The 23224-nt window shown below is 43.6% G+C and overlaps 1 protein-coding gene across 2 annotated transcripts; it reads right to left on the bottom strand.

The window, feature by feature from the left end:
- Window positions 1-5012: 5012 nt before the first annotated feature.
- Window positions 5013-21585, bottom strand: LOC112261022 (PRELI domain-containing protein 1, mitochondrial). 2 transcript variants are annotated; one of them, XM_042326163.1, is made up of 6 exons: window positions 21455-21585; window positions 20798-20939; window positions 17627-17852; window positions 17160-17273; window positions 8016-8094; window positions 5013-7050 (listed from the first exon to the last, which is right to left on the bottom strand). In XM_042326163.1, the coding sequence occupies exons 2-6, from the start codon at window positions 20887-20889 to the stop codon at window positions 6926-6928; spliced, it is 636 nt and encodes a 211-aa protein (XP_042182097.1). In that variant the 5' UTR covers window positions 20890-20939; window positions 21455-21585; the 3' UTR covers window positions 5013-6925. The 2 variants fall into 2 exon arrangements, with proteins under 2 accessions (XP_042182097.1, XP_042182096.1); XM_042326162.1 differs by having other exon boundaries at window positions 20798-20942; window positions 21455-21583.
- Between the last annotated feature and the right edge of the window lie 1639 nt (window positions 21586-23224).

A 23224-nucleotide genomic window follows, 5' to 3' on the forward strand; every position in this document is an offset into this window, starting at 1 on the left:
TGTGACTGAGTCGGTCTGTTCTGTTATTGTGACTGAGTCTGTCTCTTCTGTTGTGACTGAGTCGGTCTGTTCTGTTATTGTGACTGAGTCTGTCTGTCTCTGTTCTGTTGTGACTGAGTCTGTCTCTTCTGTCTGTCTGTCTGTTCTGTTGTGACTGAGTCGGTCTGTTCTGTTATTGTGACTGAGTCTGTCTCTGTTCTGTTGTGACTGAGTCGGTCTGTTCTGTTATTGTGACTGAGTCTGTCTGTTCTGTTGTTGTGACTGAGTCGGTCTGTTCTGTTATTGTGACTGAGTCTGTCTCTTCTGTTGTGACTGAGTCTGTCTGTTCTGTTATTGTGACTGAGTCTGTCTGTTCTGTTATTGTGACTGAGTCTGTCTGTTCTGTTATTGTGACTGAGTCAGTTGTCTTTCTGTTGTGACTTCGGTTTATATGAGTTGTTCTGTTATTTGACTGAGTCTGTTTCTCTTCTGTTGTGACTGAGTCTGTCTGTTCTGTTAAAGTATTGTGACTGAGTCGGTCTGTTCTGTTGTTGTGACTGAGTCTGTCTGTTCTGTTATTGTGACTGAGTCTGTCTGTTCTGTTATTGTGACTGAGTCGGTCTGTTCCGTTATTGTGACTGAGTCTGTCTGTCTGTTCTGTTGTGACTGAAAATTGTGACTGAGTCTGTCTGTTCTGTTATTGTGACTGAGTCTGTCTGTTCTGTTATTGTGACTGAGTCGGTCTGTTCCGTTATTGTGACTGAGTCTGTCTGTTCTGTTATTGTGACTGAGTCGGTCTGTTCTGTTATTGTGACTGAGTCGGTCTGTCTGTTCTGTTGTGACTGAGTCGGTCTGTTCTGTTATTGTGACTGAGTCGGTCTGTTCTGTTATTGTGACTGAGTCGGTCTGTTCTGTTATTGTGACTGAGTCTGTCTGTTCTGTTGTGACTGAGTCTGTCTGTTCTGTTATTGTGACTGAGTCAGTTCTTTATTTGATTTCATTTATATTTGTTATTTTGTTTTGTTGCACAAAATATAATATAAACTATCCACACAGCACTTCACACTGTTGACCAGGCTCCAGTTAAAGTAGTGCACTACTGTTGACCAGGCTCCAGTTAAAGTGACCCCCTGCCAGGCTCAGACTACTGTTGACCAGGCTCCAGTTAAAGTAGTGCCTACTGTTGACCAGGCTCCAGTTAAAGTAGTGCACTACTGACCAGGCTCCAGTTAAAGTAGTGCACTACTGTTGACCAGGCTCCAGTGTAGTCACTACTGCTGACCCCCAGTTAAAGTAGTACAGACTCCACTTGGAGTAGTGCCCTGGACCAGGCTCTTAAAGGTGCTGATTCCCCCCTTGCAAAATGTGTTTCATCTGTTGTAGACATTCCCAAAAAAAACTCATGTATTTTGAGAACCCCTGGTCTGGCTGCTGACCCCCTGCAGTACAGACCCCACTTGGAGAACCCCTGGTCTGGCTGCTGACCCCCTGCAGTACAGACTCCACTTGGAGAACCCCTGGTCTGGCTGCTGACCCCTGCAGTACAGACTCCACTTGGAGAACCCCTGGTCTGGCTGCTGACCCCCTGCAGTACAGACCCCACTCTGAGAACCCCTGGTCTGGCTGCTGACCCCCTGCAGTATAGACTCCACTTGGAGAACCCCTGGTCTGGCTGCTGACCCCCTGCAGTACAGACCCCACTCTGAGAACCCCTGGTCTGGCTGCTGACCCCCTGCAGTACAGACCCCACTCTGAGAACCCCTGATAGAGGGGATAGGGTGCTATTTGGTGATGTAAAGGTTGTGGGTAATATCACTCTGAGCAATGCTTCTACTGAACTGTGGGGTGAGTTTCTCCAAAAAACAAAGATTATCTTTAGCCTCCAGATCATTGTCTATCCATTGGACTTGAGATGATATGTTATGTTTTTAGGAAACGTACCCCTGAACTTTCCCAGACACAAATTAAGATTAGTAGTCCTGGACACAACAGTATTTTTTATATGCTTTTTAATCCACGGCTGAGGCAGGGATTCAACCCGGTCGCAGGTTACAGGCATTGCAGTTTTTAAAGGCAATGTTCCCACGTCTGTGGAGAACCCATTCACAGTAGACGCTACGTATGGCAGCTCAATCGGAAATTACCTTTAAACAACGCAACGCTTATAACCCGCGATCGGATCTAATCCGGTCTAAATCGTGTGCCCAGGAAACCACCATCTTTCAGTTACCTAAGCCATAATGTAACAGACTGTTTGTATTGAATTAGTTTCATGTTTCTGACGTGGGCATTATGGAACTCATAGGAAATGCGCCTGCATTGCTAAGTGTCCATAGGGGTGCTTCAATGATGCATATTTTGCAAACATTTGCTCGTATGAACTTAAAGCCATTGAATATGCATTACTCAGTATATCTTGATTATACCTGCAATAGAGGCCACCCTGTTTGGGCAGAGAGCATTATTTTGATATGCAATACAGTACTTGTAATTTACATGTATGCAACTGTAGCCTTGGATACCAGGCGTAGCCAACGAGACCAGATTTGGAAGGATGGCTCCGCGAGACTAATGCAACGGTCTTACAAGTACCGGTCTACTAAAACAAAACTCACTGTGGATTTGATCCTCTGAGTTGACTGACTGGATGTTACCCACTGAGGTGACTGACTGACTGGATATGACCGACTGCCTGTTACCCACTGAGCTGTGCTGACCGACTGCCTGTTACCCACCGAGGTGATTGACCGACTGCCTTCAGGATGTTTATACCCCAACAAGATGCCTTAACGACCTTGTCATCGCAACAAGAAAATGTCTGTATATCTATATGCACTTAGTCTTCCTCTGTCCCAGTACTATCATGTAGCATTTGTATAGGTATGTATGCCTTTTGTATGAATAAATATTTGTCATATTTAACACATCACTTCCTTGTTATTCAATGCCAGTATGAGATGATTTGAGTTAGACAACGAAAAAATTATCCAGAAACAGATTTGTTTTATTAGTATTCATCAATAAGTCCATACTGTTGCTTAAACATTACACATTCATAATTTGTATACATTAATTTTCTTTAAAAAAAAGGTACTTCTGTACTTTTATAGCCAGTAGTTATGAAAGTAAGCGCTCATGAGCCAAAAGTGGTACCCGAAAATGGTGTACTACATCATACATGTGTACCATGTCATTGCCCCGCCTCTCGCTCTGCTGTGTGTGCAACCTTACTAGCTGTCACTCAAATGGAGAGGGCCCGAAGCTCAGAACTCTAATTGCTTGGGGGCTGGCCCATGTAGGGGGAAAAGGGTTAGAAAAACAGTCTTTCAAACGAGGGATTTCGTGGCTAATTGAGGTAAAAATAGTAATTCTGCTCATAGATTATGTTTATAAACGGGATGGTCAGAGGCCTTGAATGCTGATTGGCTGACAGCCATGGTATATCAGACCATATACCACAGGTATGAGAAAACATACATTTTTACTTCTCTAATTACATTGGTAACCAGTTTATAATAGCAATAAGGCACCTCAGGGGGGTTTGTGGTATATGGCCAATATACCACGGCTAAGGGCTGTAATCCAGGCACTCCGCGTTGTGACGTGCCTTATTGCTTAAACTAACTACACATTGACACGTCCAGCCCATTTAAGAAAACAAAAAAAACATAGTTGTCAAAGTTCCGGAGCATGTCTTTAGGTGTAATTATACCATTTTTTTGGTGCAAATTTGGCTAATTTTCTGAAGCTAATTTCTTCATACCGCGTCCAGCCCATTTAAGAAAACGTCTCCGGAGCATGTCTTTAGGTGTAATTATACCAGCCCATTTAAATTTTCTGAAGCTAAAAAAGACAGACAGACATAGTTGTCAAATGTGATCACTTCCAAGAGAGCATGTCTTTAGGGATGATCATTATACCATTTTTTGGTGCAAATTTGGATGATCACTAATTTTCTGCCAAATGATCACTTCCAATTTCTTCCAAGGATGATCACTTCCAGACAGACAGACATTGATATCCACAGCAATGATCACTTCCAAGTCTTTTCACAATGATCACTTCCAAGAGAGCCAGCCAAGGATGATCACTTCCAAGAGAGCCAAGCCAAGGATGATCACTTCCAAGAAGCTCTCCCTCTAGCCAAGGATGATCACTTCCAAGAGAGAGCCAAGTAGAAGCTCTCCCTCTAGCCAAGGATGATCACTTCCAAGAGAGAGCCAAGTAGCAGCTCTCCCTCTAGCCAAGGATGATCACTTCCAAGAGAGAGCCAAGTAGCAGCTCTCCCTCTAGCCAAGGATGATCACTTCCAAGAGAGAGCCAAGTAGCAGCTCTCCCTCTAGCCAAGGATGATCACTTCCAAGAGAGCCAAGTAGCAGCTCTCCCTCTAGCCAAGGATGATCACTTCCAAGACCAAAGAGCAGCTCTCCCTCTAGCCAATGATCACTTCCAAGTAACCCCCCCCCATCACACCAGTAACAACTTCAATTTGAAGCAATGAATTATCATTCTGAGTCAACAAAAAAAAATATATATATATATATATAATAATGTAGCGCCATAACTGAAATCAATTAACCTGTAGCGAAGAATCAAGATTCAGGGAGATTACTTTGAGATTGGCTTTTTTTGAGTAGTCTAGTTAACAGAAAACAAAAGATGATTTTGAAAAAGATTAAATATTTACAAATCGTAAGCCTAAATCTAAAGTAACTGAAGATACGTAGCCAGTCTCATCTACAGTGTGAGAAACACAACTATATGAAGGTCAAGGAGAGACAGGAGAAATGCTTCCTGTAATGGAATAGACAGAAGTGCACGAGGGGTTAAAAGAGTCCATAAGTCTCTGGTCTAAAGTAGTACACTATATAGGGAATAGGGTTCTATAGGGCTCTAGTCTAAAGTAGTACACTATATAGGGAATAGGGTTCTATAGGGCTCTGGTCTAAAGTAGTGCACTATATAGGGAATAGGGTTCTATAGGGCTCTGGTCTAAAGTAGTGCACTATATAGGGAATAGGGTTCTATAAGGCTCTGGTCTAAAGTAGTGCACTATATAGAGAATAGGGTTCTATAGGGCTCTGGTCTAAAGTAGTACACTATATAGGGAATAGGGTTCTGGTCTAAAGTAGTACACTATATAGGGAATAGGGTAGCATTTGGGACTCATCCACTGAGTTGGAGGGAAATGGTGGGTAGGCCTACAGATCTAGGATCAGCTTCCCCTCTAACCAATCCCAACCTTAGCCATTATTGGGAAAATGCTAAAAACTGACCCACTATCAGCGCGGAACTCCCTCGTCGTCCCCTACGGCTATGACAGTATTCAGTAGGTCACGAAAAACAACTTGAGTCACACAGTCATTTCTGGAGACATGAACCAGTCTCTTGTACTAGCTAGCCACCAATAAAAGACCAACACCAACGTCAGCCGTGCCCAGTAGATCACCTGCTGGGTGGGACTGGTGTTGTCCTGTCCCCAATGCTGCCACATGCCTCCAACAAGATCAACCCAGTTACTCAGTTTACATTCTCTGCAGGTACAGTAACCACTTCTATTTCTCATCTCTTTCTGCTACTGATAACGTAACCTTCATTTCTGCAGGTTTGTCTCATTGAGATAAGCATCTACACACCAACTGATAAGACCACGACAGGTTGGAGGGAGTAGAATGGAAACTAGCCCGGCGCGTTCACCTCCCTGTTAAGAGTACTATACTGAAGGAAAGGAGACAAGGAAAGGAAGCTAGTGAGGACTATTGAGACTCAGCCCAGACACTTGTGTTAGAAGACACGAGTCTAAAAAAGGCATGGTCAATCTGATGTCTGTAGCGGCAGTACAGAGCGTTACTGTGTCGCGGCAGTACAGCGCGTTACTGTGTCGCGGCAGTACAGCGCGTTACTGTGTCGCGGCAGTACAGCGCGTTACTGTGTCGCGGCAGTACAGCGCGTTACTGTGTCGCGGCAGTACAGCGCGTTACTGTGTCGCGGCAGCACAGTAAGTACAGCGTGTTACTGTGTCGCGGCAGCACAGGCAGTACAGCGTGTTACTGTGTCGCGGCAGCACAGGCAGTACAGCGTGTTACTGTGTCGCGGCAGTGCAGCGCGTTACTGTGTCGCGGCAGCACAGGCAGTACAGCGCGTTACTGTGTAGCGGCAGTACAGAGCGTTACTGTAATGCATGCAGCCTCTGCAGAAGTCAGAGCAAACATACTTTTTGGAGCTTCCCGGAGCTGTTGTGAAGGAAGTTGTCGAGGGAGTGAGTTTGTGTTTATACAGGACCTCCCGCCCTCACCTACCGTCAACCAATCATGTCAATGCGGAGCTATACGGAGCCCTCCACATTGTTACAACATTTGAGAGGTGCACAGCGATGCGGTTATGGAGCTTGATTGATTCGGCCTCTGCACGCCTCTGGAGCCTCGTCGCACCCTCCATATGGTCTCCACCATTTGATCAGATTCTGCATAAAATTGTCTTTAACTGTAATGGTTATTCCCTAGATCACTGTCACACCTAGAGTCATACAATTACAGAAACATTCACAAAACGACCAGGTTTTCCAGAAATCCTGGTTGGAGGATTCCGGATTTCCTTCTTACGGTAATCTTTCAATTTCTGGAAAACCTGGTAATTTTAGTTAACGGATTTTGCATCCATAACCACAGATCTAGGATCAGATTCCCCTACCTCAATAAGATCTGATCCCAGATCTGAGTAGGGACAACCTGGTTAGGGACAACCAGACCTGGGTTCAAATAGTGCCAGCCAGGCAGGCTCAATCCATCCCAGATAAAGTCTTTGAATCAAGGCAGGACTGACAGGGCCAATGTCTACTTCCTCCCACTGGCACCTCGCATTCTGGGTTTAAGTTTCTTGGATCAGCTTCGCCTGCGCCAATCCTAAACATCAGCATCTAGGGGAAGCTTCACCCTACACTGGCAGCTCAGACATACTGTTGTTTCTTGTGAGCCTGTGAGGCCAGGCCTTTGGCTTTCTCTTTAGCTACCAGAGCCGTCTCCCTGGCCCTCTCTGCAGCATGCTCAGTCAGGGTCCTGGAGGGGGTATCACCTGGAGGAGAGAGGAAAACATGGTGGTTAGAGAAGGGACTGGTTTCAGGGCCTGGTTTAGACCTGGGACACCAGCCATTGTTCCCCTGTAATCAGGGACTGGTTTATGCCAGAAAAGCAGCAGTAGTTTGAACCTCATAGGGTAAGAATTAAATATAGTCGTTAGTTGAATATTATTGGAATTGATGAGAAGACTAGACTACTGCATTTATTGTTGCTATGAAAAATTCTAGCGAATAGCCCATCCCTTTAATAGCACATTGAACTGTAAAACTAGAGTAGTAATAGCCCGTCCCTTTAATAGCACATTGAACTGTAAAACTAGAGTAGTAATAGCCCGTCCCTTTAATAGCACATTGAACTGTAAAACTAGAGTAGTAATAGCCCATCCCTTTAATAGCACATTGAACTGTAAAACTAGAGAGTAGTAATAGCCCGTCCCTTTAATAGCACATTGAACTGTAAAACTAGAGTAGTAATAGCCCGTCCCTTTAATAGCACATTGAACTGTAAAACTAGAGTAGTAATAGCCCGTCACTTTAATAGCACATTGAACTGTAAAACTAAAGTAGTAATAGCCCGTCCCTTTAATAGCACATTGAACTGTAAAACTAGAGTAGTAATAGCCTGTCCCTTTACACATTGAACTGTAAAACTAGTTCATACATCTGATTGAACTGTAAAACTTCTGCCCCAACATTGAACTGTCCCTAGAGTAGTAATAGCCTGTCCCTCAACAGCAGTTCCATCTGATTCAACTGTTTCTGCCCCAACACAGTCCCGTTTCCGCCCCAACACAGTCCCGTTTCCGCCCCAACACAGTCCCGTTTCCGCCCCAACACAGTCCCGTTTCCGCCCCAACACAGTCCCGTTTCCGCCCCAACACAGTCCCGCTAATAATAAGGAACTGAACTGATCGCCCCACCTTATTTTACAGCGTAATAAAACAACTGGCCTCCATCTTACCTTGCATTTTGGCCAGGACGTATTCAAACCCTTTCATGGTCTTTGTAACACTGGTCTTGAACCGGGCAAGGCCGAATTCCTGTAAAATGAGGCCAGAGATTAATTAAAGTTATCACTAACAGGAATCTGTTTAGACACAGAAGAAGCTTCCTCACTAACACATCAGTCATACAATCACAACAAGACCATCACTCCCCATCAGTCATACCATCACAAGACCATCACTCCCCATCAGTCATACCATCACAACAAGACCATCACTCCCCATCAGTCATACCATCACAACAAGACCATCACTCCCCATCAGTCATACCATCACAACAAGACCATCACTCCCCATCAGTCATACCAACACAACAAGACCATCACTCCCCATCAGTCATACCAACACAACAAGACCATCATTCCCCATCAGTCATACCAACACAACAAGACCATCATTCCCCATCAGTCATGCCATCACAACAAGACCATCACTCCCCATCAGTCATGCCATCACAACAAGACCATCACTCCCCATCAGTCATGCCATCACAACAAGACCATCACTCCCCATCAGTCATGCCATCACTCCCCCATCAGTCAGACCATCACAACAAGACCATCACTCCCCCATCAGTCATACCATCACAACAAGACCATCACTCCCCATCAGCCATCAGATGGCTACATACTATAGACGGCTACACATCTACATAGACAGTTACACACTATAGATGGCTACACACTATAGATGGCTACACACTATAAATGGCTACACACTATAAATGGCTACACACTATAGATGGCTACACACTATAAATGGCTACACACTATAAATGGCTACACACTATAAATGGCTACACACTATAGATGGCTACACACTATAGATGGCTACACACTATAAATGGCTACACACTATAAATGGCTACACACTATAAATGGCTACACACTAAATGGCTACACACTATAGATGGCTACACACTATAGATGGCTACACACTATAGATGGCTACACACTATAAATGGCTACACACTATAAATGGCTACACACTAAATGGCTACACACTAAATGGCTACACACTAAATGGCTACACACTATAGATGGCTACACACTATAGATGGCTACACACTATAGATGGCTAGACACTATAGATGGCTAGACACTATAGATGGCTAGACACTATAGATGGCTAGACACTATAGATGGCTACACACTATAGATGGCTACACATCTACATAGACAGTTACATACTATAGATGGCTACACACTATAGATGGCTACATACTATAGATGGCTACACACTAAATGGCTACACACTATAGATGGCTACACACTATAGATGGCTACATACTATAGATGGCTACACACTATAGATGGCTACACACTATAGATGGCTACACATCTACATACTATAGATGGCTACACACTATAGATGGCTACACACTATAGATGGCTACAAATCTACATAGACAGTTACATACTATAGATGGCTACACACTATAGATGGCTACACATCTACATACTATAGATGGCTACACACTATAGATGGCTACACACTATAGATGGCTACACACTATAGATGGCTACATACTATAGATGGCTACACACTATAGATGGCTACACACTATAGATGGCTACACACTATAGATGGCTACATACTATAGATGGCTACACATCTACATACTATAGATGGCTACACACTATAGATGGCTACATACTATAGATGGCTACACACTATAGATGGCTACACATCTACATACTATAGATGGCTACACACTATAGATGGCTACAAATCTACATAGACAGTTACACACTATAGATGGCTACACGCTATAGATGGCTACACACTATAGATGGCTACACGCTATAGATGGCTACACGCTATAGATGGCTACACACTATAGATGGCTACACACTATAGATGGCTACACACTATAGATGGCTACACACTATAGATGGCTACATACTATAGATGGCTACACACTATAGATGGCTACACACTATAGATGGCTACACACTATAGATGGCTACACACTATAGATGGCTACACATCTACATACTATAGATGGCTACACACTATAGATGGCTACATACTATAGATGGCTACACACTATAGATGGCTACATACTATAGATGGCTACACACTAAATGGCTACACACTATAGATGGCTACACACTATAGATGGCTACATACTATAGATGGCTACACACTATAGATGGCTACATACTATAGATGGCTACACACTATAGATGGCTACATACTATAGATGGCTACACATCTACATACTATAGATGGCTACACACTATAGATGGCTACAAATCTACATAGACAGTTACATACTATAGATGGCTACACACTATAGATGGCTACACATCTACACACTATAGATGGCTACACACTATAGATGGCTACACACTATAGATGGCTACACACTATAGATGGCTACACACTAGATGGCTACACACTATAGATGGCTACACACTATAGATGGCTACACACTATAGATGGCTACACACTATAGATGGCTACACATCTACATACTATAGATGGCTACATACTATAGATGGCTACACACTATAGATGGCTACACACTATAGATGGCTACATACTATAGATGGCTACATACTATAGATGGCTACACATCTACATACTATAGATGGCTACACACTATAGATGGCTACATACTATAGATGGCTACACATCTACATACTATAGATGGCTACACACTATAGATGGCTACAAATCTACATAGACAGTTACACACTATAGATGGCTACACACTATAGATGGCTACACGCTATAGATGGCTACACGCTATAGATGGCTACACACTATAGATGGCTACACACTATAGATGGCTACACACTATAGATGGCTACACACTATAGATGGCTACACACTATAGATGGCTACACGCTATAGATGGCTACACACTATAGATGGCTACACACTATAGATGGCTACATACTATAGATGGCTACATACTATAGATGGCTACACATCTACATACTATAGATGGCTACACACTATAGATGGCTACATACTATAGATGGCTACACACTATAAATGGCTACACACTATAAATGGCTACACACTAAATGGCTACACACTATAGATGGCTACACACTATAGATGGCTACACACTATAGATGGCTACACACTATAGATGGCTACACGCTATAGATGGCTATATAGATGGCTACACGCTATAGATGGCTACACGCTATAGATGGCTACACACTATAGATGGCTACACATCTACATACTATAGATGGCTACACACTATAGATGGCTACAAATCTACATAGACAGTTACACACTATAGATGGCTACAAACTATAGATGGCTACACGCTATAGATGGCTACACACTATAGATGGCTACACACTATAGATGGCTATACATACAGTGCCTTGCGAAAGTATTCGGCCCCCTTGAACTTTGCGACCTTTTGCCACATTTCAGGCTTCAAACATAAAGATATAAAACTGTATTTTTTTGTGAAGAATCAACAACAAGTGGGACACAATCATGAAGTGGAACGACATTTATTGGATATTTCAAACTTTTTTAACAAATCAAAAACTGAAAAATTGGGCGTGCAAAATTATTCAGCCCCCTTAAGTTAATACTTTGTAGCGCCACCTTTTGCTGCGATTACAGCTGTAAGTCGCTTGGGGTATGTCTCTATGAGTTTTGCACATCGAGAGACTGAAATTTTTTCCCATTCCTCCTTGCAAAACAGCTCGAGCTCAGTGAGGTTGGATGGAGAGCATTTGTGAACAGCAGTTTTCAGTTCTTTCCACAGATTCTCGATTGGATTCAGGTCTGGACTTTGACTTGGCCATTCTAACACCTGGAAATGTTTATTTTTGAACCATTCCATTGTAGATTTTGCTTTATGTTTTGGATCATTGTCTTGTTGGAGGACAAATCTCCGTCCCAGTCTCAGGTCTTTTGCAGACTCCATCAGGTTTTCTTCCAGAATGGTCCTGTATTTGGCTCCATCCATCTTCCCATCAATTTTAACTATCTTCCCTGTCCCTGCTGAAGAAAAGCAGGCCCAAACCATGATGCTGCCACCACCATGTTTGACAGTGAGGATGGTGTGTTCAGGGTGATGAGCTGTGTTGCTTTTACGCCAAACATAACGTTTTGCATTGTTGCCAAAAAGTTCAATTTTGGTTTCATCTGACCAGAGCACCTTCTTCCACATGTTTGGTGTGTCTCCCAGTTGGCTTGTGGCAAACTTTAAACGACACTTTCATGGATATCTTTAAGAAATGTCTTTCTTCTTGCCACTCTTCCATAAAGGCCAGATTTGTGCAATATACGACTGATTGTTGTCCTATGGACAGAGTCTCCCACCTCAGCTGTAGATCTCTGCAGTTCATCCAGAGTGATCATGGGCCTCTTGGCTGCATCTCTGATCAGTCTTCTCCTTGTATGAGCTGAAAGTTTAGAGGGACGGCCAGGTCTTGGTAGATTTGCAGTGGTCTGATACTCCTTCCATTTCAATATTATCGCTTGCACAGTGCTCTTCGGGATGTTTAAAGCTTGGGAAATATTTTTGTATCCAAATCCAGCTTTAAACTTCACAACAGTATCTCAGACCTGCCTGGTGTGTTCCTTGTTCTTCATGATGCTCTCTGCGCTTTTAACGGACCTCTGAGACGATCACAGTGCAGGTGCATTTATACGGAGACTTGATTACACACAGGTGGATTGTATTTATCATCATTAGTTATTTAGGTCAACATTGGATCATTCAGAGATCCTCACTGAACTTCTGGAGAGAGTTTGCTGCACTGAAAGTAAAGGGGCTGAATAATTTTGCACGTCCAATTTTTCAGTTTTGATTTGTTAAAAAGTTTGAAATATCCAATAAATGTCGTTCCACTTCATGATTGTGTCCCACTTGTTGTTGATTCTTCACAAAAAATACAGTTTTATATCTTTATGTTTGAAGCCTGAAATGTGGCAAAAGGTCGCAAAGTTCAAGGGGGCCGAATACTTTCGCAAGGCACTGTATACATTGACAGTTACATACTATAGATGGCTACACATCTACATAGACAGTTACATACTATAGATGGCTACACACTATAGATGGCTACACACTATAGATGGCTACACACTATAGATGGCTACACATCTACATAGACAGTTACTATAGATGGCTACACACTATAGATGGCTACACATCTACATACTATAGATGGCTACACACTATAGATGGCTACACATCTACATAGACAGTTACTATAGATGGCTACACACTATAGATGGCTACACACTATAGAAGGCTACACACTATAGATGGCTACACACTATAGATGGCTACACACTACACACTATAGATGGCTACACACTATAGATGGCTACACACTATAGATGGCTACACACTATAGATGGCTACACAAGATGGCTACACACTATAGATGGCTACACATCTACATACTATAGATGGCTACACACTATAGATGGCTACACATCTACATAGACAGTTACTATAGATGGCTACACACTATAGATGGCTACACACTATAGATGGCTACACACTATAGATGGCTACACACTATAGATGGCTACACACTATAGATGGCTACACACTATAGATGGCTACACACTATAGATGGCTACACACTATAGATGGCTACACACTATAGATGGCTACACACTATAGATGGCTACACACTATAGATGGCTACACGCTATAGATGGCTACACACTATAGATGGCTACACACTATAGATGGCTACATACTATAGATGGCTACACATCTACATACTATAGATGGCTACACACTATAGATGGCTACAAATCTACATAGACAGTTACACACTATAGATGGCTACAAACTATAGATGGCTACACGCTATAGATGGCTACACACTATAGATGGCTACACACTATAGATGGCTATACATACAGTGCCTTAGATGGCTACACGAAAGTATTCAGGCCCCCTTGAACTTTGCGACCTTTTGCCACATTTCAGGCTTCAAACATAAAGATATAAAACTGTATTTTTTGTGAAGAATCAACAACAAGTGGGACACAATCATGAAGTGGAACGACATTTATTGGATATTTCAAACTTTTTTAACAAATCAAAAACTGAAAAATTGGGCGTGCAAAATTATTCAGCCCCCTTAAGTTAATACTTTGTAGCGCCACCTTTTGCTGCGATTACAGCTGTAAGTCGCTTGGGGTATGTCTCTATGAGTTTTGCACATCGAGAGACTGAAATTTTTCCCATTCCTCCTTGCAAAACAGCTCGAGCTCAGTGAGGTTGGATGGAGAGCATTTGTGAACAGCAGTTTTCAGTTCTTTCCACAGATTCTCGATTGGATTCAGGTCTGGACTTTGACTTGGCCATTCTAACACCTGGAAATGTTTATTTTTGAACCATTCCATTGTAGATTTTGCTTTATGTTTTGGATCATTGTCTTGTTGGAGGACAAATCTCCGTCCCAGTCTCAGGTCTTTTGCAGACTCCATCAGGTTTTCTTCCAGAATGGTCCTGTATTTGGCTCCATCCATCTTCCCATCAATTTTAACTATCTTCCCTGTCCCTGCTGAAGAAAAGCAGGCCCAAACCATGATGCTGCCACCACCATGTTTGACAGTGGGGATGGTGTGTTCAGGGTGATGAGCTGTGTTGCTTTTACGCCAAACATAACGTTTTGCATTGTTGCCAAAAAGTTCAATTTTGGTTTCATCTGACCAGAGCACCTTCTTCCACATGTTTGGTGTGTCTCCCAGGTGGCTTGTGGCAAACTTTAAACGACACTTTCATGGATATCTTTAAGAAATGTCTTTCTTCTTGCCACTCTTCCATAAAGGCCAGATTTGTGCAATATACGACTGATTGTTGTCCTATGGACAGAGTCTCCCACCTCAGCTGTAGATCTCTGCAGTTCATCCAGAGTGATCATGGGCCTCTTGGCTGCATCTCTGATCAGTCTTCTCCTTGTATGAGCTGAAAGTTTAGAGGGACGGCCAGGTCTTGGTAGATTTGCAGTGGTCTGATACTCCTTCCATTTCAATATTATCGCTTGCACAGTGCTCTTCGGGATGTTTAAAGCTTGGGAAATATTTTTGTATCCAAATCCAGCTTTAAACTTCTTCACAACAGTATCTCAGACCTGCCTGGTGTGTTCCTTGTTCTTCATGATGCTCTCTGCGCTTTTAACGGACCTCTGAGACGATCACAGTGCAGGTGCATTTATACGGAGACTTGATTACACACAGGTGGATTGTATTTATCATCATTAGTTATTTAGGTCAACATTGGATCATTCAGAGATCCTCACTGAACTTCTGGAGAGAGTTTGCTGCACTGAAAGTAAAGGGGCTGAATAATTTTGCACGTCCAATTTTTCAGTTTTTGATTTGTTAAAAAAGTTTGAAATATCCAATAAATGTCGTTCCACTTCATGATTGTGTCCCACTTGTTGTTGATTCTTCACAAAAAAATACAGTTTTATATCTTTATGTTTGAAGCCTGAAATGTGGCAAAAGGTCGCAAAGTTCAAGGGGGCCGAATACTTTCGCAAGGCACTGTATACATTGACAGTTACATACTATAGATGGCTACACATCTACATAGACAGTTACATACTATAGATGGCTACACACTATAGATGGCTACACACTATAGATGGCTACACACTATAGATGGCTACACATCTACATAGACAGTTACTATAGATGGCTACACACTATAGATGGCTACACATCTACATACTATAGATGGCTACACACTATAGATGGCTACACATCTACATAGACAGTTACTATAGATGGCTACACACTATAGATGGCTACACACTATAGAAGGCTACACACTATAGATGGCTACACACTATAGATGGCTACACACTATAGATGGCTACACACTATAGATGGCTACACACTATAGATGGCTACACACTATAGATGGCTACACAAGATGGCTACACACTATAGATGGCTACACATCTACATACTATAGATGGCTACACACTATAGATGGCTACACATCTACATACTATAGATGGCTACACACTATAGATGGCTACACATCTACATAGACAGTTACTATAGATGGCTACACACTATAGATGGCTACACACTATAGATGGCTACACACTATAGATGGCTACACACTATAGATGGCTACACACTATAGATGGCTACACACTATAGATGGCTACACACTATAGATGGCTACACACTATAGATGGCTACACACTATAGATGGCTACACATCTACATAGACAGTTACACACTATAGATGGCTACACACTATAGATGGCTACACACTATAGATGGCTACACATCTACATAGACAGTTACATACTATAGATGGCTACACATCTACATACTATAGATGGCTACACACTATAGATGGCTACATACTATAGACAGTTACATACTATAGATGGCTACATACTATAGATGGCTACACACTATAGACAGTTACATACTATAGATGGCTACATACTATAGATGGCTACACACTAGATGGCTACACTATAGATGGCTACACATCTACATAGACAGTTACATACTATAGATGGCTACACACTAGATGGCTACACACTATAGATGGCTACACACTATAGATGGCTACACACTATAGATGGCTACACACTATAGATGGCTACACATCTACATAGACAGTTACATACTATAGATGGCTACACACTAGATGGCTACACACTATAGATGGCTACACACTATAGATGGCTACATACTATAGATGGCTACACATCTACATAGACAGTTACACACTATAGATGGCTACATACTATAGATGGCTACACACTATAGATGGCTACACACTAGATGGCTACACTATAGATGGCTACACATCTACATAGACAGTTACATACTATAGATGGCTACACACTAGATGGCTACACACTAGATGGCTACATACTATAGATGGCTACATACTATAGATGGCTACACACTATAGATGGCTACACACTATAGATGGCTACACACTATAGATGGCTACATACTATAGATGGCTACACACTATAGAAGGCTACACACTATAGATGGCTACACACTATAGAAGGCTACACACTATAGATGGCTAGATAGATGGAAGGGTGTGGATATGGTTTCCACTGGCCCGGATAACACACACACACACACACACACACCTGTATAGCTCTGGAGAGCCCGTAGATGTTAGACGAGATCCAGGCCTCTCTGTTAATCTCCGTCCAGCTGGTGTTGTCAGGGTTAATTCTGTACTCACAACGCTCCTCCACAGACTGACAGGGGAATGAAAACATAGCAAGACCTTATTATGATAGTATATACAGCCCATGGAGTCTTAAAACGTGATCTAACAACTGGAGTAGGAGATGCAGAGTAGTATTACGAGCTGAGCTGGTCTTCATAGTGACTTCAGGGTAAGTTCCACCAGAGAAATATAGCTCAAATTCAAATAGATTCCGATTGAAAGATGAAGACTTGCGTTGGCTCCCTGAGCGAATGCCTAAGCTTTAGCTCAGCGGGCTAACACAGTCACAGACCAACAGGAGACCCAGGTTCAATTCCCGGGCGGTCACACATACCATGGCTAATATGGTGACGGTTCGAATCCCCAGTCGGTCACACGTACCATCATGCGTGCGTGGCTGATGTTCCAAGTCAGCGTTGTCATGGTTCTGTTCTGGGGGTCCACAATGGAATCCTCGATGATGTAGGCGTGCCTGGCCATGGTAACCGGCAGGTACTTCTCCATCCAGCGAGGGGCGCGGTTAGTTTTGGTCAGCAGTCGCCTAGAGACCAGACGGTTCCCGGGAGTTACATCCCTGAAGATGATGTCCTCCGTTAGGACATGGTTACTGTGGGGAGAGAAGAGATGACAACTGTAAAAACAGTATCAGAGACTTTGGGGAGAGAGGAGATGAGTTTATTGTAATATTGTATTACTGTTAGAGACATGATAGGGAGAGAGGAGATGAGATGGGTGAATTAGGTTGGATTCAGAGAGACTTTCCAGCTTAAAGGGATACTGCAAGACTATAGGTCACAATGATGTCTACGCGTCTCTACGCTACAACGCTGCGATGTCTACGCTACAACTTTCTTACCTGTAGGGGTTGGGGGGTAATCTTTCTTACCTTTTGGGGTTGGGGGAGTAATCTTTCTTACCTGTAGGGGTTGGGGGAGTAATCTTTCTTACCTGTAGGGGTTGGGGGTAATCTTTCTTACCTGTAGGGGTTGGGGGGTAATCTTTCTTACCTGTAGGGGTTGGGGGGTAATCTTTCTTACCTGTAGGGGTTGGGGGGTAATCTTTCTTACCTGTAGGGGTTGGGGGAGTAATCTTTCTTACCTGTAGGGGAAGGGGGTAATCTTTCTTACCTGTAGGGAAGGGGGTAATCTTTCTTACCTTTTGGGGTTGGGGGTAATCTTTCTTACCTGTAGGGGTTGGGGGGTAATCTTTCTTACCTGTAGGGGTTGGGGGGTAATCTTTCTTACCTGTAGGGGTTGGGGGGTAATCTTTCTTACCTTTTGGGGTTGGGGGGTTATCTTTCTTACCTTTTGGGGTTGGGGGTAATCTTTCTTACCTGTAGGGGTTGGGGGGTAATCTTTCTTACCTTTTGGGGTTGGGGGGTAATCTTTCTTACCTGTAGGGGTTGGGGGGTAATCTTTCTTACCTTTTGGGGTTGGGGGGTAATCTTTCTTACCTTTTGGGGTTGGGGGGTAATATTTCTTACCTGTAGGGGTTGGGGGGTAATCTTTCTTACCTGTAGGGGTTGGGGGGTAATATTTCTTACCTGTAGGGGTTGGGGGGTAATCTTTCTTACCTGTAGGGGTTGGGGGGTAATCTTTCTTACCTGTAGGGGTTGGGGGGTAATCTTTCTTACCTGTAGGGGTTGGGGGGTAATCTTTCTTACCTGTAGGGGTTGGGGGGTAATCTTTCTTACCTGTAGGGAAGGGGGTAATCTTTCTTACCTGTAGGGAAGGGGGGTAATCTTTCTTACCTGTAGGGGAAGGGGGGTAATCTTTCTTACCTGTAGGGGAAGGGGGTAATCTTTCTTACCTGTAGGGGAAGGGGGTAATCTTTCTTACCTGTAGGGGAAGGGGGGTAATCTTTCTTACCTGTAGGGAAGGGGGGTAATCTTTCTTACCTGTAGGGGAAGGGGGTAATCTTTCTTACCTGTAGGGGGAAGGGGGGTAATCTTTCTTACCTGTAGCGGTTAGGGGTAACTGTCTTACCTGTAGGGGTTGGGGGGGGGTAATCTTTCTTACCTGTAGGGGTTGGGGGGTAATCTGTCTTACCTGTAGGGGTTGGGGGTAATCTTTCTTACCTGTAGGGGTTGGGGGGTAATCTTTCTTACCTGTAGGGGTTGGGGGGTAATCTTTCTTACCTGTAGGGGTTGGGGGGTAATCTTTCTTACCTGTAGGGGTTGGGGGGTAATCTTTCTTACCTGTAGGGGTTGGGGGGTAATCTTTCTTACCTGTAGGGAAGGGGGAGTAATCTTTCTTACCTGTAGGGGTTGGGGGTAATCTGTCTTACCTGTAGGGGAAGGGGGGTAATCTTTCTTACCTGTAGGGAAGGGGGGTAATCTGTCTTACCTGTAGGGGTTGGGGGGTATCTGTCTTACCTGTAGGGGTTGGGGGTATCTGTCTTACCTGTAGGGGTTGGGGGTATCTGTCTTACCTGTAGGGGTTGGGGGTATCTGTCTTACCTGTAGGGGTTGGGGGGTAATCTGTCTTACCTGTAGGGGTTGGGGGTAATCTGTCTTACCTGTAGGGAAGGGGGGAATCTTTCTTACCTGTAGGGGAAGGGGGGTAATCTTTCTTACCTGTAGGGGAAGGGGGTAATCTGTCTTACCTGTAGGGAAGGGGGTAATCTTTCTTACCTGTAGGGAAGGGGGTAATCTGTCTTACCTGTAGGGGAAGGGGGGTAATCTGTTTTACCTGTAGGGGAAGGGGGTAATCTTTCTTACCTGTAGGGGAAGGGGGTAATCTGTTTTACCTGTAGGGAAGGGGGTAATCTGTCTTACCTGTAGGGGAAGGGGGTATCTGTCTTACCTGTAGGGAAGGGGGTATCTTTCTTACCTGTAGGGGAAGGGGGTAATCTGTTTTACCTGTAGGGGAAGGGGGTATCTGTCTTACCTGTAGGGGTTGGGGGTATATGTCTTACCTGTAGGGAAGGGGGGTATATGTCTTACCTGTAGGGAAGGGGGTAATCTGTTTTACCTGTAGGGGAAGGGGGTAATCTGTTTTACCTGTAGGGGTTAGGGGGTAATCTGTCTTACCTGTAGGGGAAGGGGGGTAATCTGTCTTACCTGTAGGGGAAGGGGGTATCTGTCTTACCTGTAGGGGAAGGGGGGTATCTGTCTTACCTGTAGGGGAAGGGGGTATCTGTCTTACCTGTAGGGAAGGGGGGTATCTGTCTTACCTGTAGGGGAAGGGGGTATCTGTCTTACCTGTAGGGGAAGGGGGGTATCTGTCTTACCTGTAGGGGAAGGGGGGTATCTGTCTTACCTGTAGGGGAAGGGGGTATCTGTCTTACCTGTAGGGGTTGGGGGGTATCTGTCTTACCTGTAGGGGAAGGGGGGTATCTGTCTTACCTGTAGGGGTTAGGGGGTATCTGTCTTACCTGTAGGGGTTAGGGGGTATCTGTCTTACCTGTAGGGGTTGGGGGGTATCTGTCTTACCTGTAGGGGAAGGGGGGTATCTGTCTTACCTGTAGGGGTTAGGGGGTATCTGTCTTACCTGTAGGGGTTGGGGGGGTATCTGTCTTACCTGTAGGGGAAGGGGGGGTAATCTGTCTTACCTGTAGGGGTTGGGGTATCGCTCCCAGAAAGCAATGCAGACTTGGTCCCAGGAACTTTTCAGAAGACCCACGCAGGCAAAGTACTTCACCATTGTTCCCGAAAAATGATGACTTCATATGTAACTTACACTTTGGCAAATACCTGCTAGAGGAACAGGACACGTGAGTAAACTCAAATTAGCTCGTACGTTACCAATTGCATGCACGTTCGCCCAATCAATCGTGAAATTAGAAGGCTGCACTAAAAAATAAACGAAACTCCTAGATAAAGCATAGGAAGTGGAATGGTGTGTTTTAAATGACAGCTGTCAATCAAATGTAGTGAAATTAAATCAGTAACGTGCGCACTAGTCACAGCTAACGTTTACCTGTTCATAATATAGCTATATTTATGTCCATATATACCGCTCGATATGCAACGTATTTCTTCTAAGAACATCTTAGTGACAGTTTGACAGGTAATGGAATACAAACTGAAATCTAAAAACTGAAATGGTCACGTCCGCACGCAGTCCCTGGAGTCTTCCTAGAATGCTAAGATAAAGATCTAGCTAGCTAGCTTAGCATAGCGTGGGAGTCAACGCCATGAATGAATTAACTACATAATTTGACCGATTTTCATGAAGAAGAAAAATTAATAATAATAATAATTATTACCTCGTTGGCAACACCATTTACAGCGGAGATAAGTGCATTTTCTACTACTTTTAGAAGAATGTAGCTTGCAGCTACATGACAAACTGACTTGGGCGGAAGGTCAGTAAAAACGCCATATCCGGTGCGAGGAGGGTAAGGAAGGAAGAGGTGTCGCGAGAGAAAATGAAAAAAGGAAGAGGTGTCGCGAGAGGTATAACTGACTCCAAAAATCTGTCTTTCTCCAACAGGCGGCGTTGTTTCGGGGGAGGGACGAAACAACGCCGCCTGTGCAAGCGAAGAAGAAGATTGAATCTGATGGCGGAGGAAATAAGGAAGAATTGACCTTTGTCCACAGAAGGATGGAAACATAAGTACAATTATTTTGGGAAAGGAATCCACATTATATCAATTCAAATACAGACATTAGTTTAATTTTTTTTCTCATTTCTTTGTGGAATCCCTCTAGCTGTTATGTTTATGTTTTGCATGTCACTGTAATAAAAATTAAATAACAAAATATTATTTTGGGAAAGGAAACGTTTTAGTGTTGGTATTACCCAGTGTATCTGGTAGGAGTTTGTTTTCTGGGAGTATTAGATGTTCTTTTTTTATTTTTTATTTTGCTGGTTCTGTGGAGAGTATCCAAAAGGGTGAAAAAAAAACATTGAGTAAAGTAGTCTGTTAAATACGAGGGCGCTTCTTCCTCTTCCTCTTCTGTTAAATACCAGGGCGCCTCTTCCTCTTCCTCTTCTGTTAAATACGAGGGCGCCTCTTCCTCTTCTGTTAAATACGAGGGCGCCTCTTCCTCTTCCTGTTCTGTTAAATACGAGGGCGCCTCTTCCTCTTCCTCTTCTGTTAAATACGAGGGCGCCTCTTCCTCTTCTGTTAAATACGAGGGCGCCTCTTCCTCTTCCTCTTCTGTTAAATACGAGGGCGCTTCTTCCTCTTCCTCTTCTGTTAAATACGAGGGCGCCTCTTCCTCTTCTGTTAAATACGAGGGCGCCTCTTCCTCTTCCTCTTCTGTTAAATACGAGGGCGCCTCTTCCTCTTCTCTTCTGTTAAATACAAGGGCGCCTCTTCCTCTTCCTCTTCTGTTAAATACGAGGGCGCCTCTTCCTCTTCCTCTTCTGTTAAATACGAGGGCGCCTCTTCCTCTTCCTCTTCTGTTAAATACGAGGGCGCCTCTTCCTCTTCCTCTTCTGTTAAATACGAGGGCGCCTCTTCCTCTTCCTTAAATTCTGTTAAATACGAGGGCGCCTCTTCCTCTTCCTCTTCTGTTAAATACGAGGGCGCCTCTTCCTCTTCCTCTTCTGTTAAATACGAGGGCGCCTCTTCCTCTTCCTCTTCTGTTAAATACGAGGGCGCCTCTTCCTCTTCCTCTTCTGTTAAATACGAGGGCGCCTCTTCCTCTTCCTCTTCTGTTAAATACGAGGGCGCCTCTTCCTCTTCTGTTAAATACGAGGGCGCCTCTTCCTCTTCTGTTAAATACGAGGGTGCCTCTTCCTCTTCTGTTAAATACGAGGGCGCTTGTATTGGTTCCGTGTGTTTCTGCTGACCAGAAGGAACATTTGTTGGCCTCGCTTGATTTCATTATTATCCTGTCGTGTTTTGAGCTACGGAACAGGACACCTGTCAAAATAGTAATTTTTGGAGTGTCAGATGATGTTGACATTTTAATGCAAAAGAAATCGCGTGGCTCGATATGCAACGTACTTCTTCTAAGGACATCGTTAGTGACAGTTTGACAGGTAATGGAATACAAACTGAAATGGAAACGTCCCGCATGCAGTC

The sequence above is a fragment of the Oncorhynchus tshawytscha genome, linkage group LG08 (assembly GCF_018296145.1).
Source record: "Oncorhynchus tshawytscha isolate Ot180627B linkage group LG08, Otsh_v2.0, whole genome shotgun sequence".
Taxonomy (NCBI): domain Eukaryota; kingdom Metazoa; phylum Chordata; class Actinopteri; order Salmoniformes; family Salmonidae; genus Oncorhynchus; species Oncorhynchus tshawytscha.

Coding starts and splice junctions, on each gene's coding strand:
- LOC112261022 (XM_042326163.1), bottom strand. CDS start 20,889: ATGGTGAAGTACTTTGCCTGCGTGGGTCTTCTGAAAAGTTCCTGGGAC. Junction 17,853..20,797: donor CGATACCCCAACCCCTACAG/GTAAGACAGATT, acceptor CTCTCCCCACAG/TAACCATGTCCTAACGGAGG. Junction 7,051..8,015: donor CGTCCTGGCCAAAATGCAAG/GTAAGATGGAGG, acceptor TCTCTCCTCCAG/GTGATACCCCCTCCAGGACC.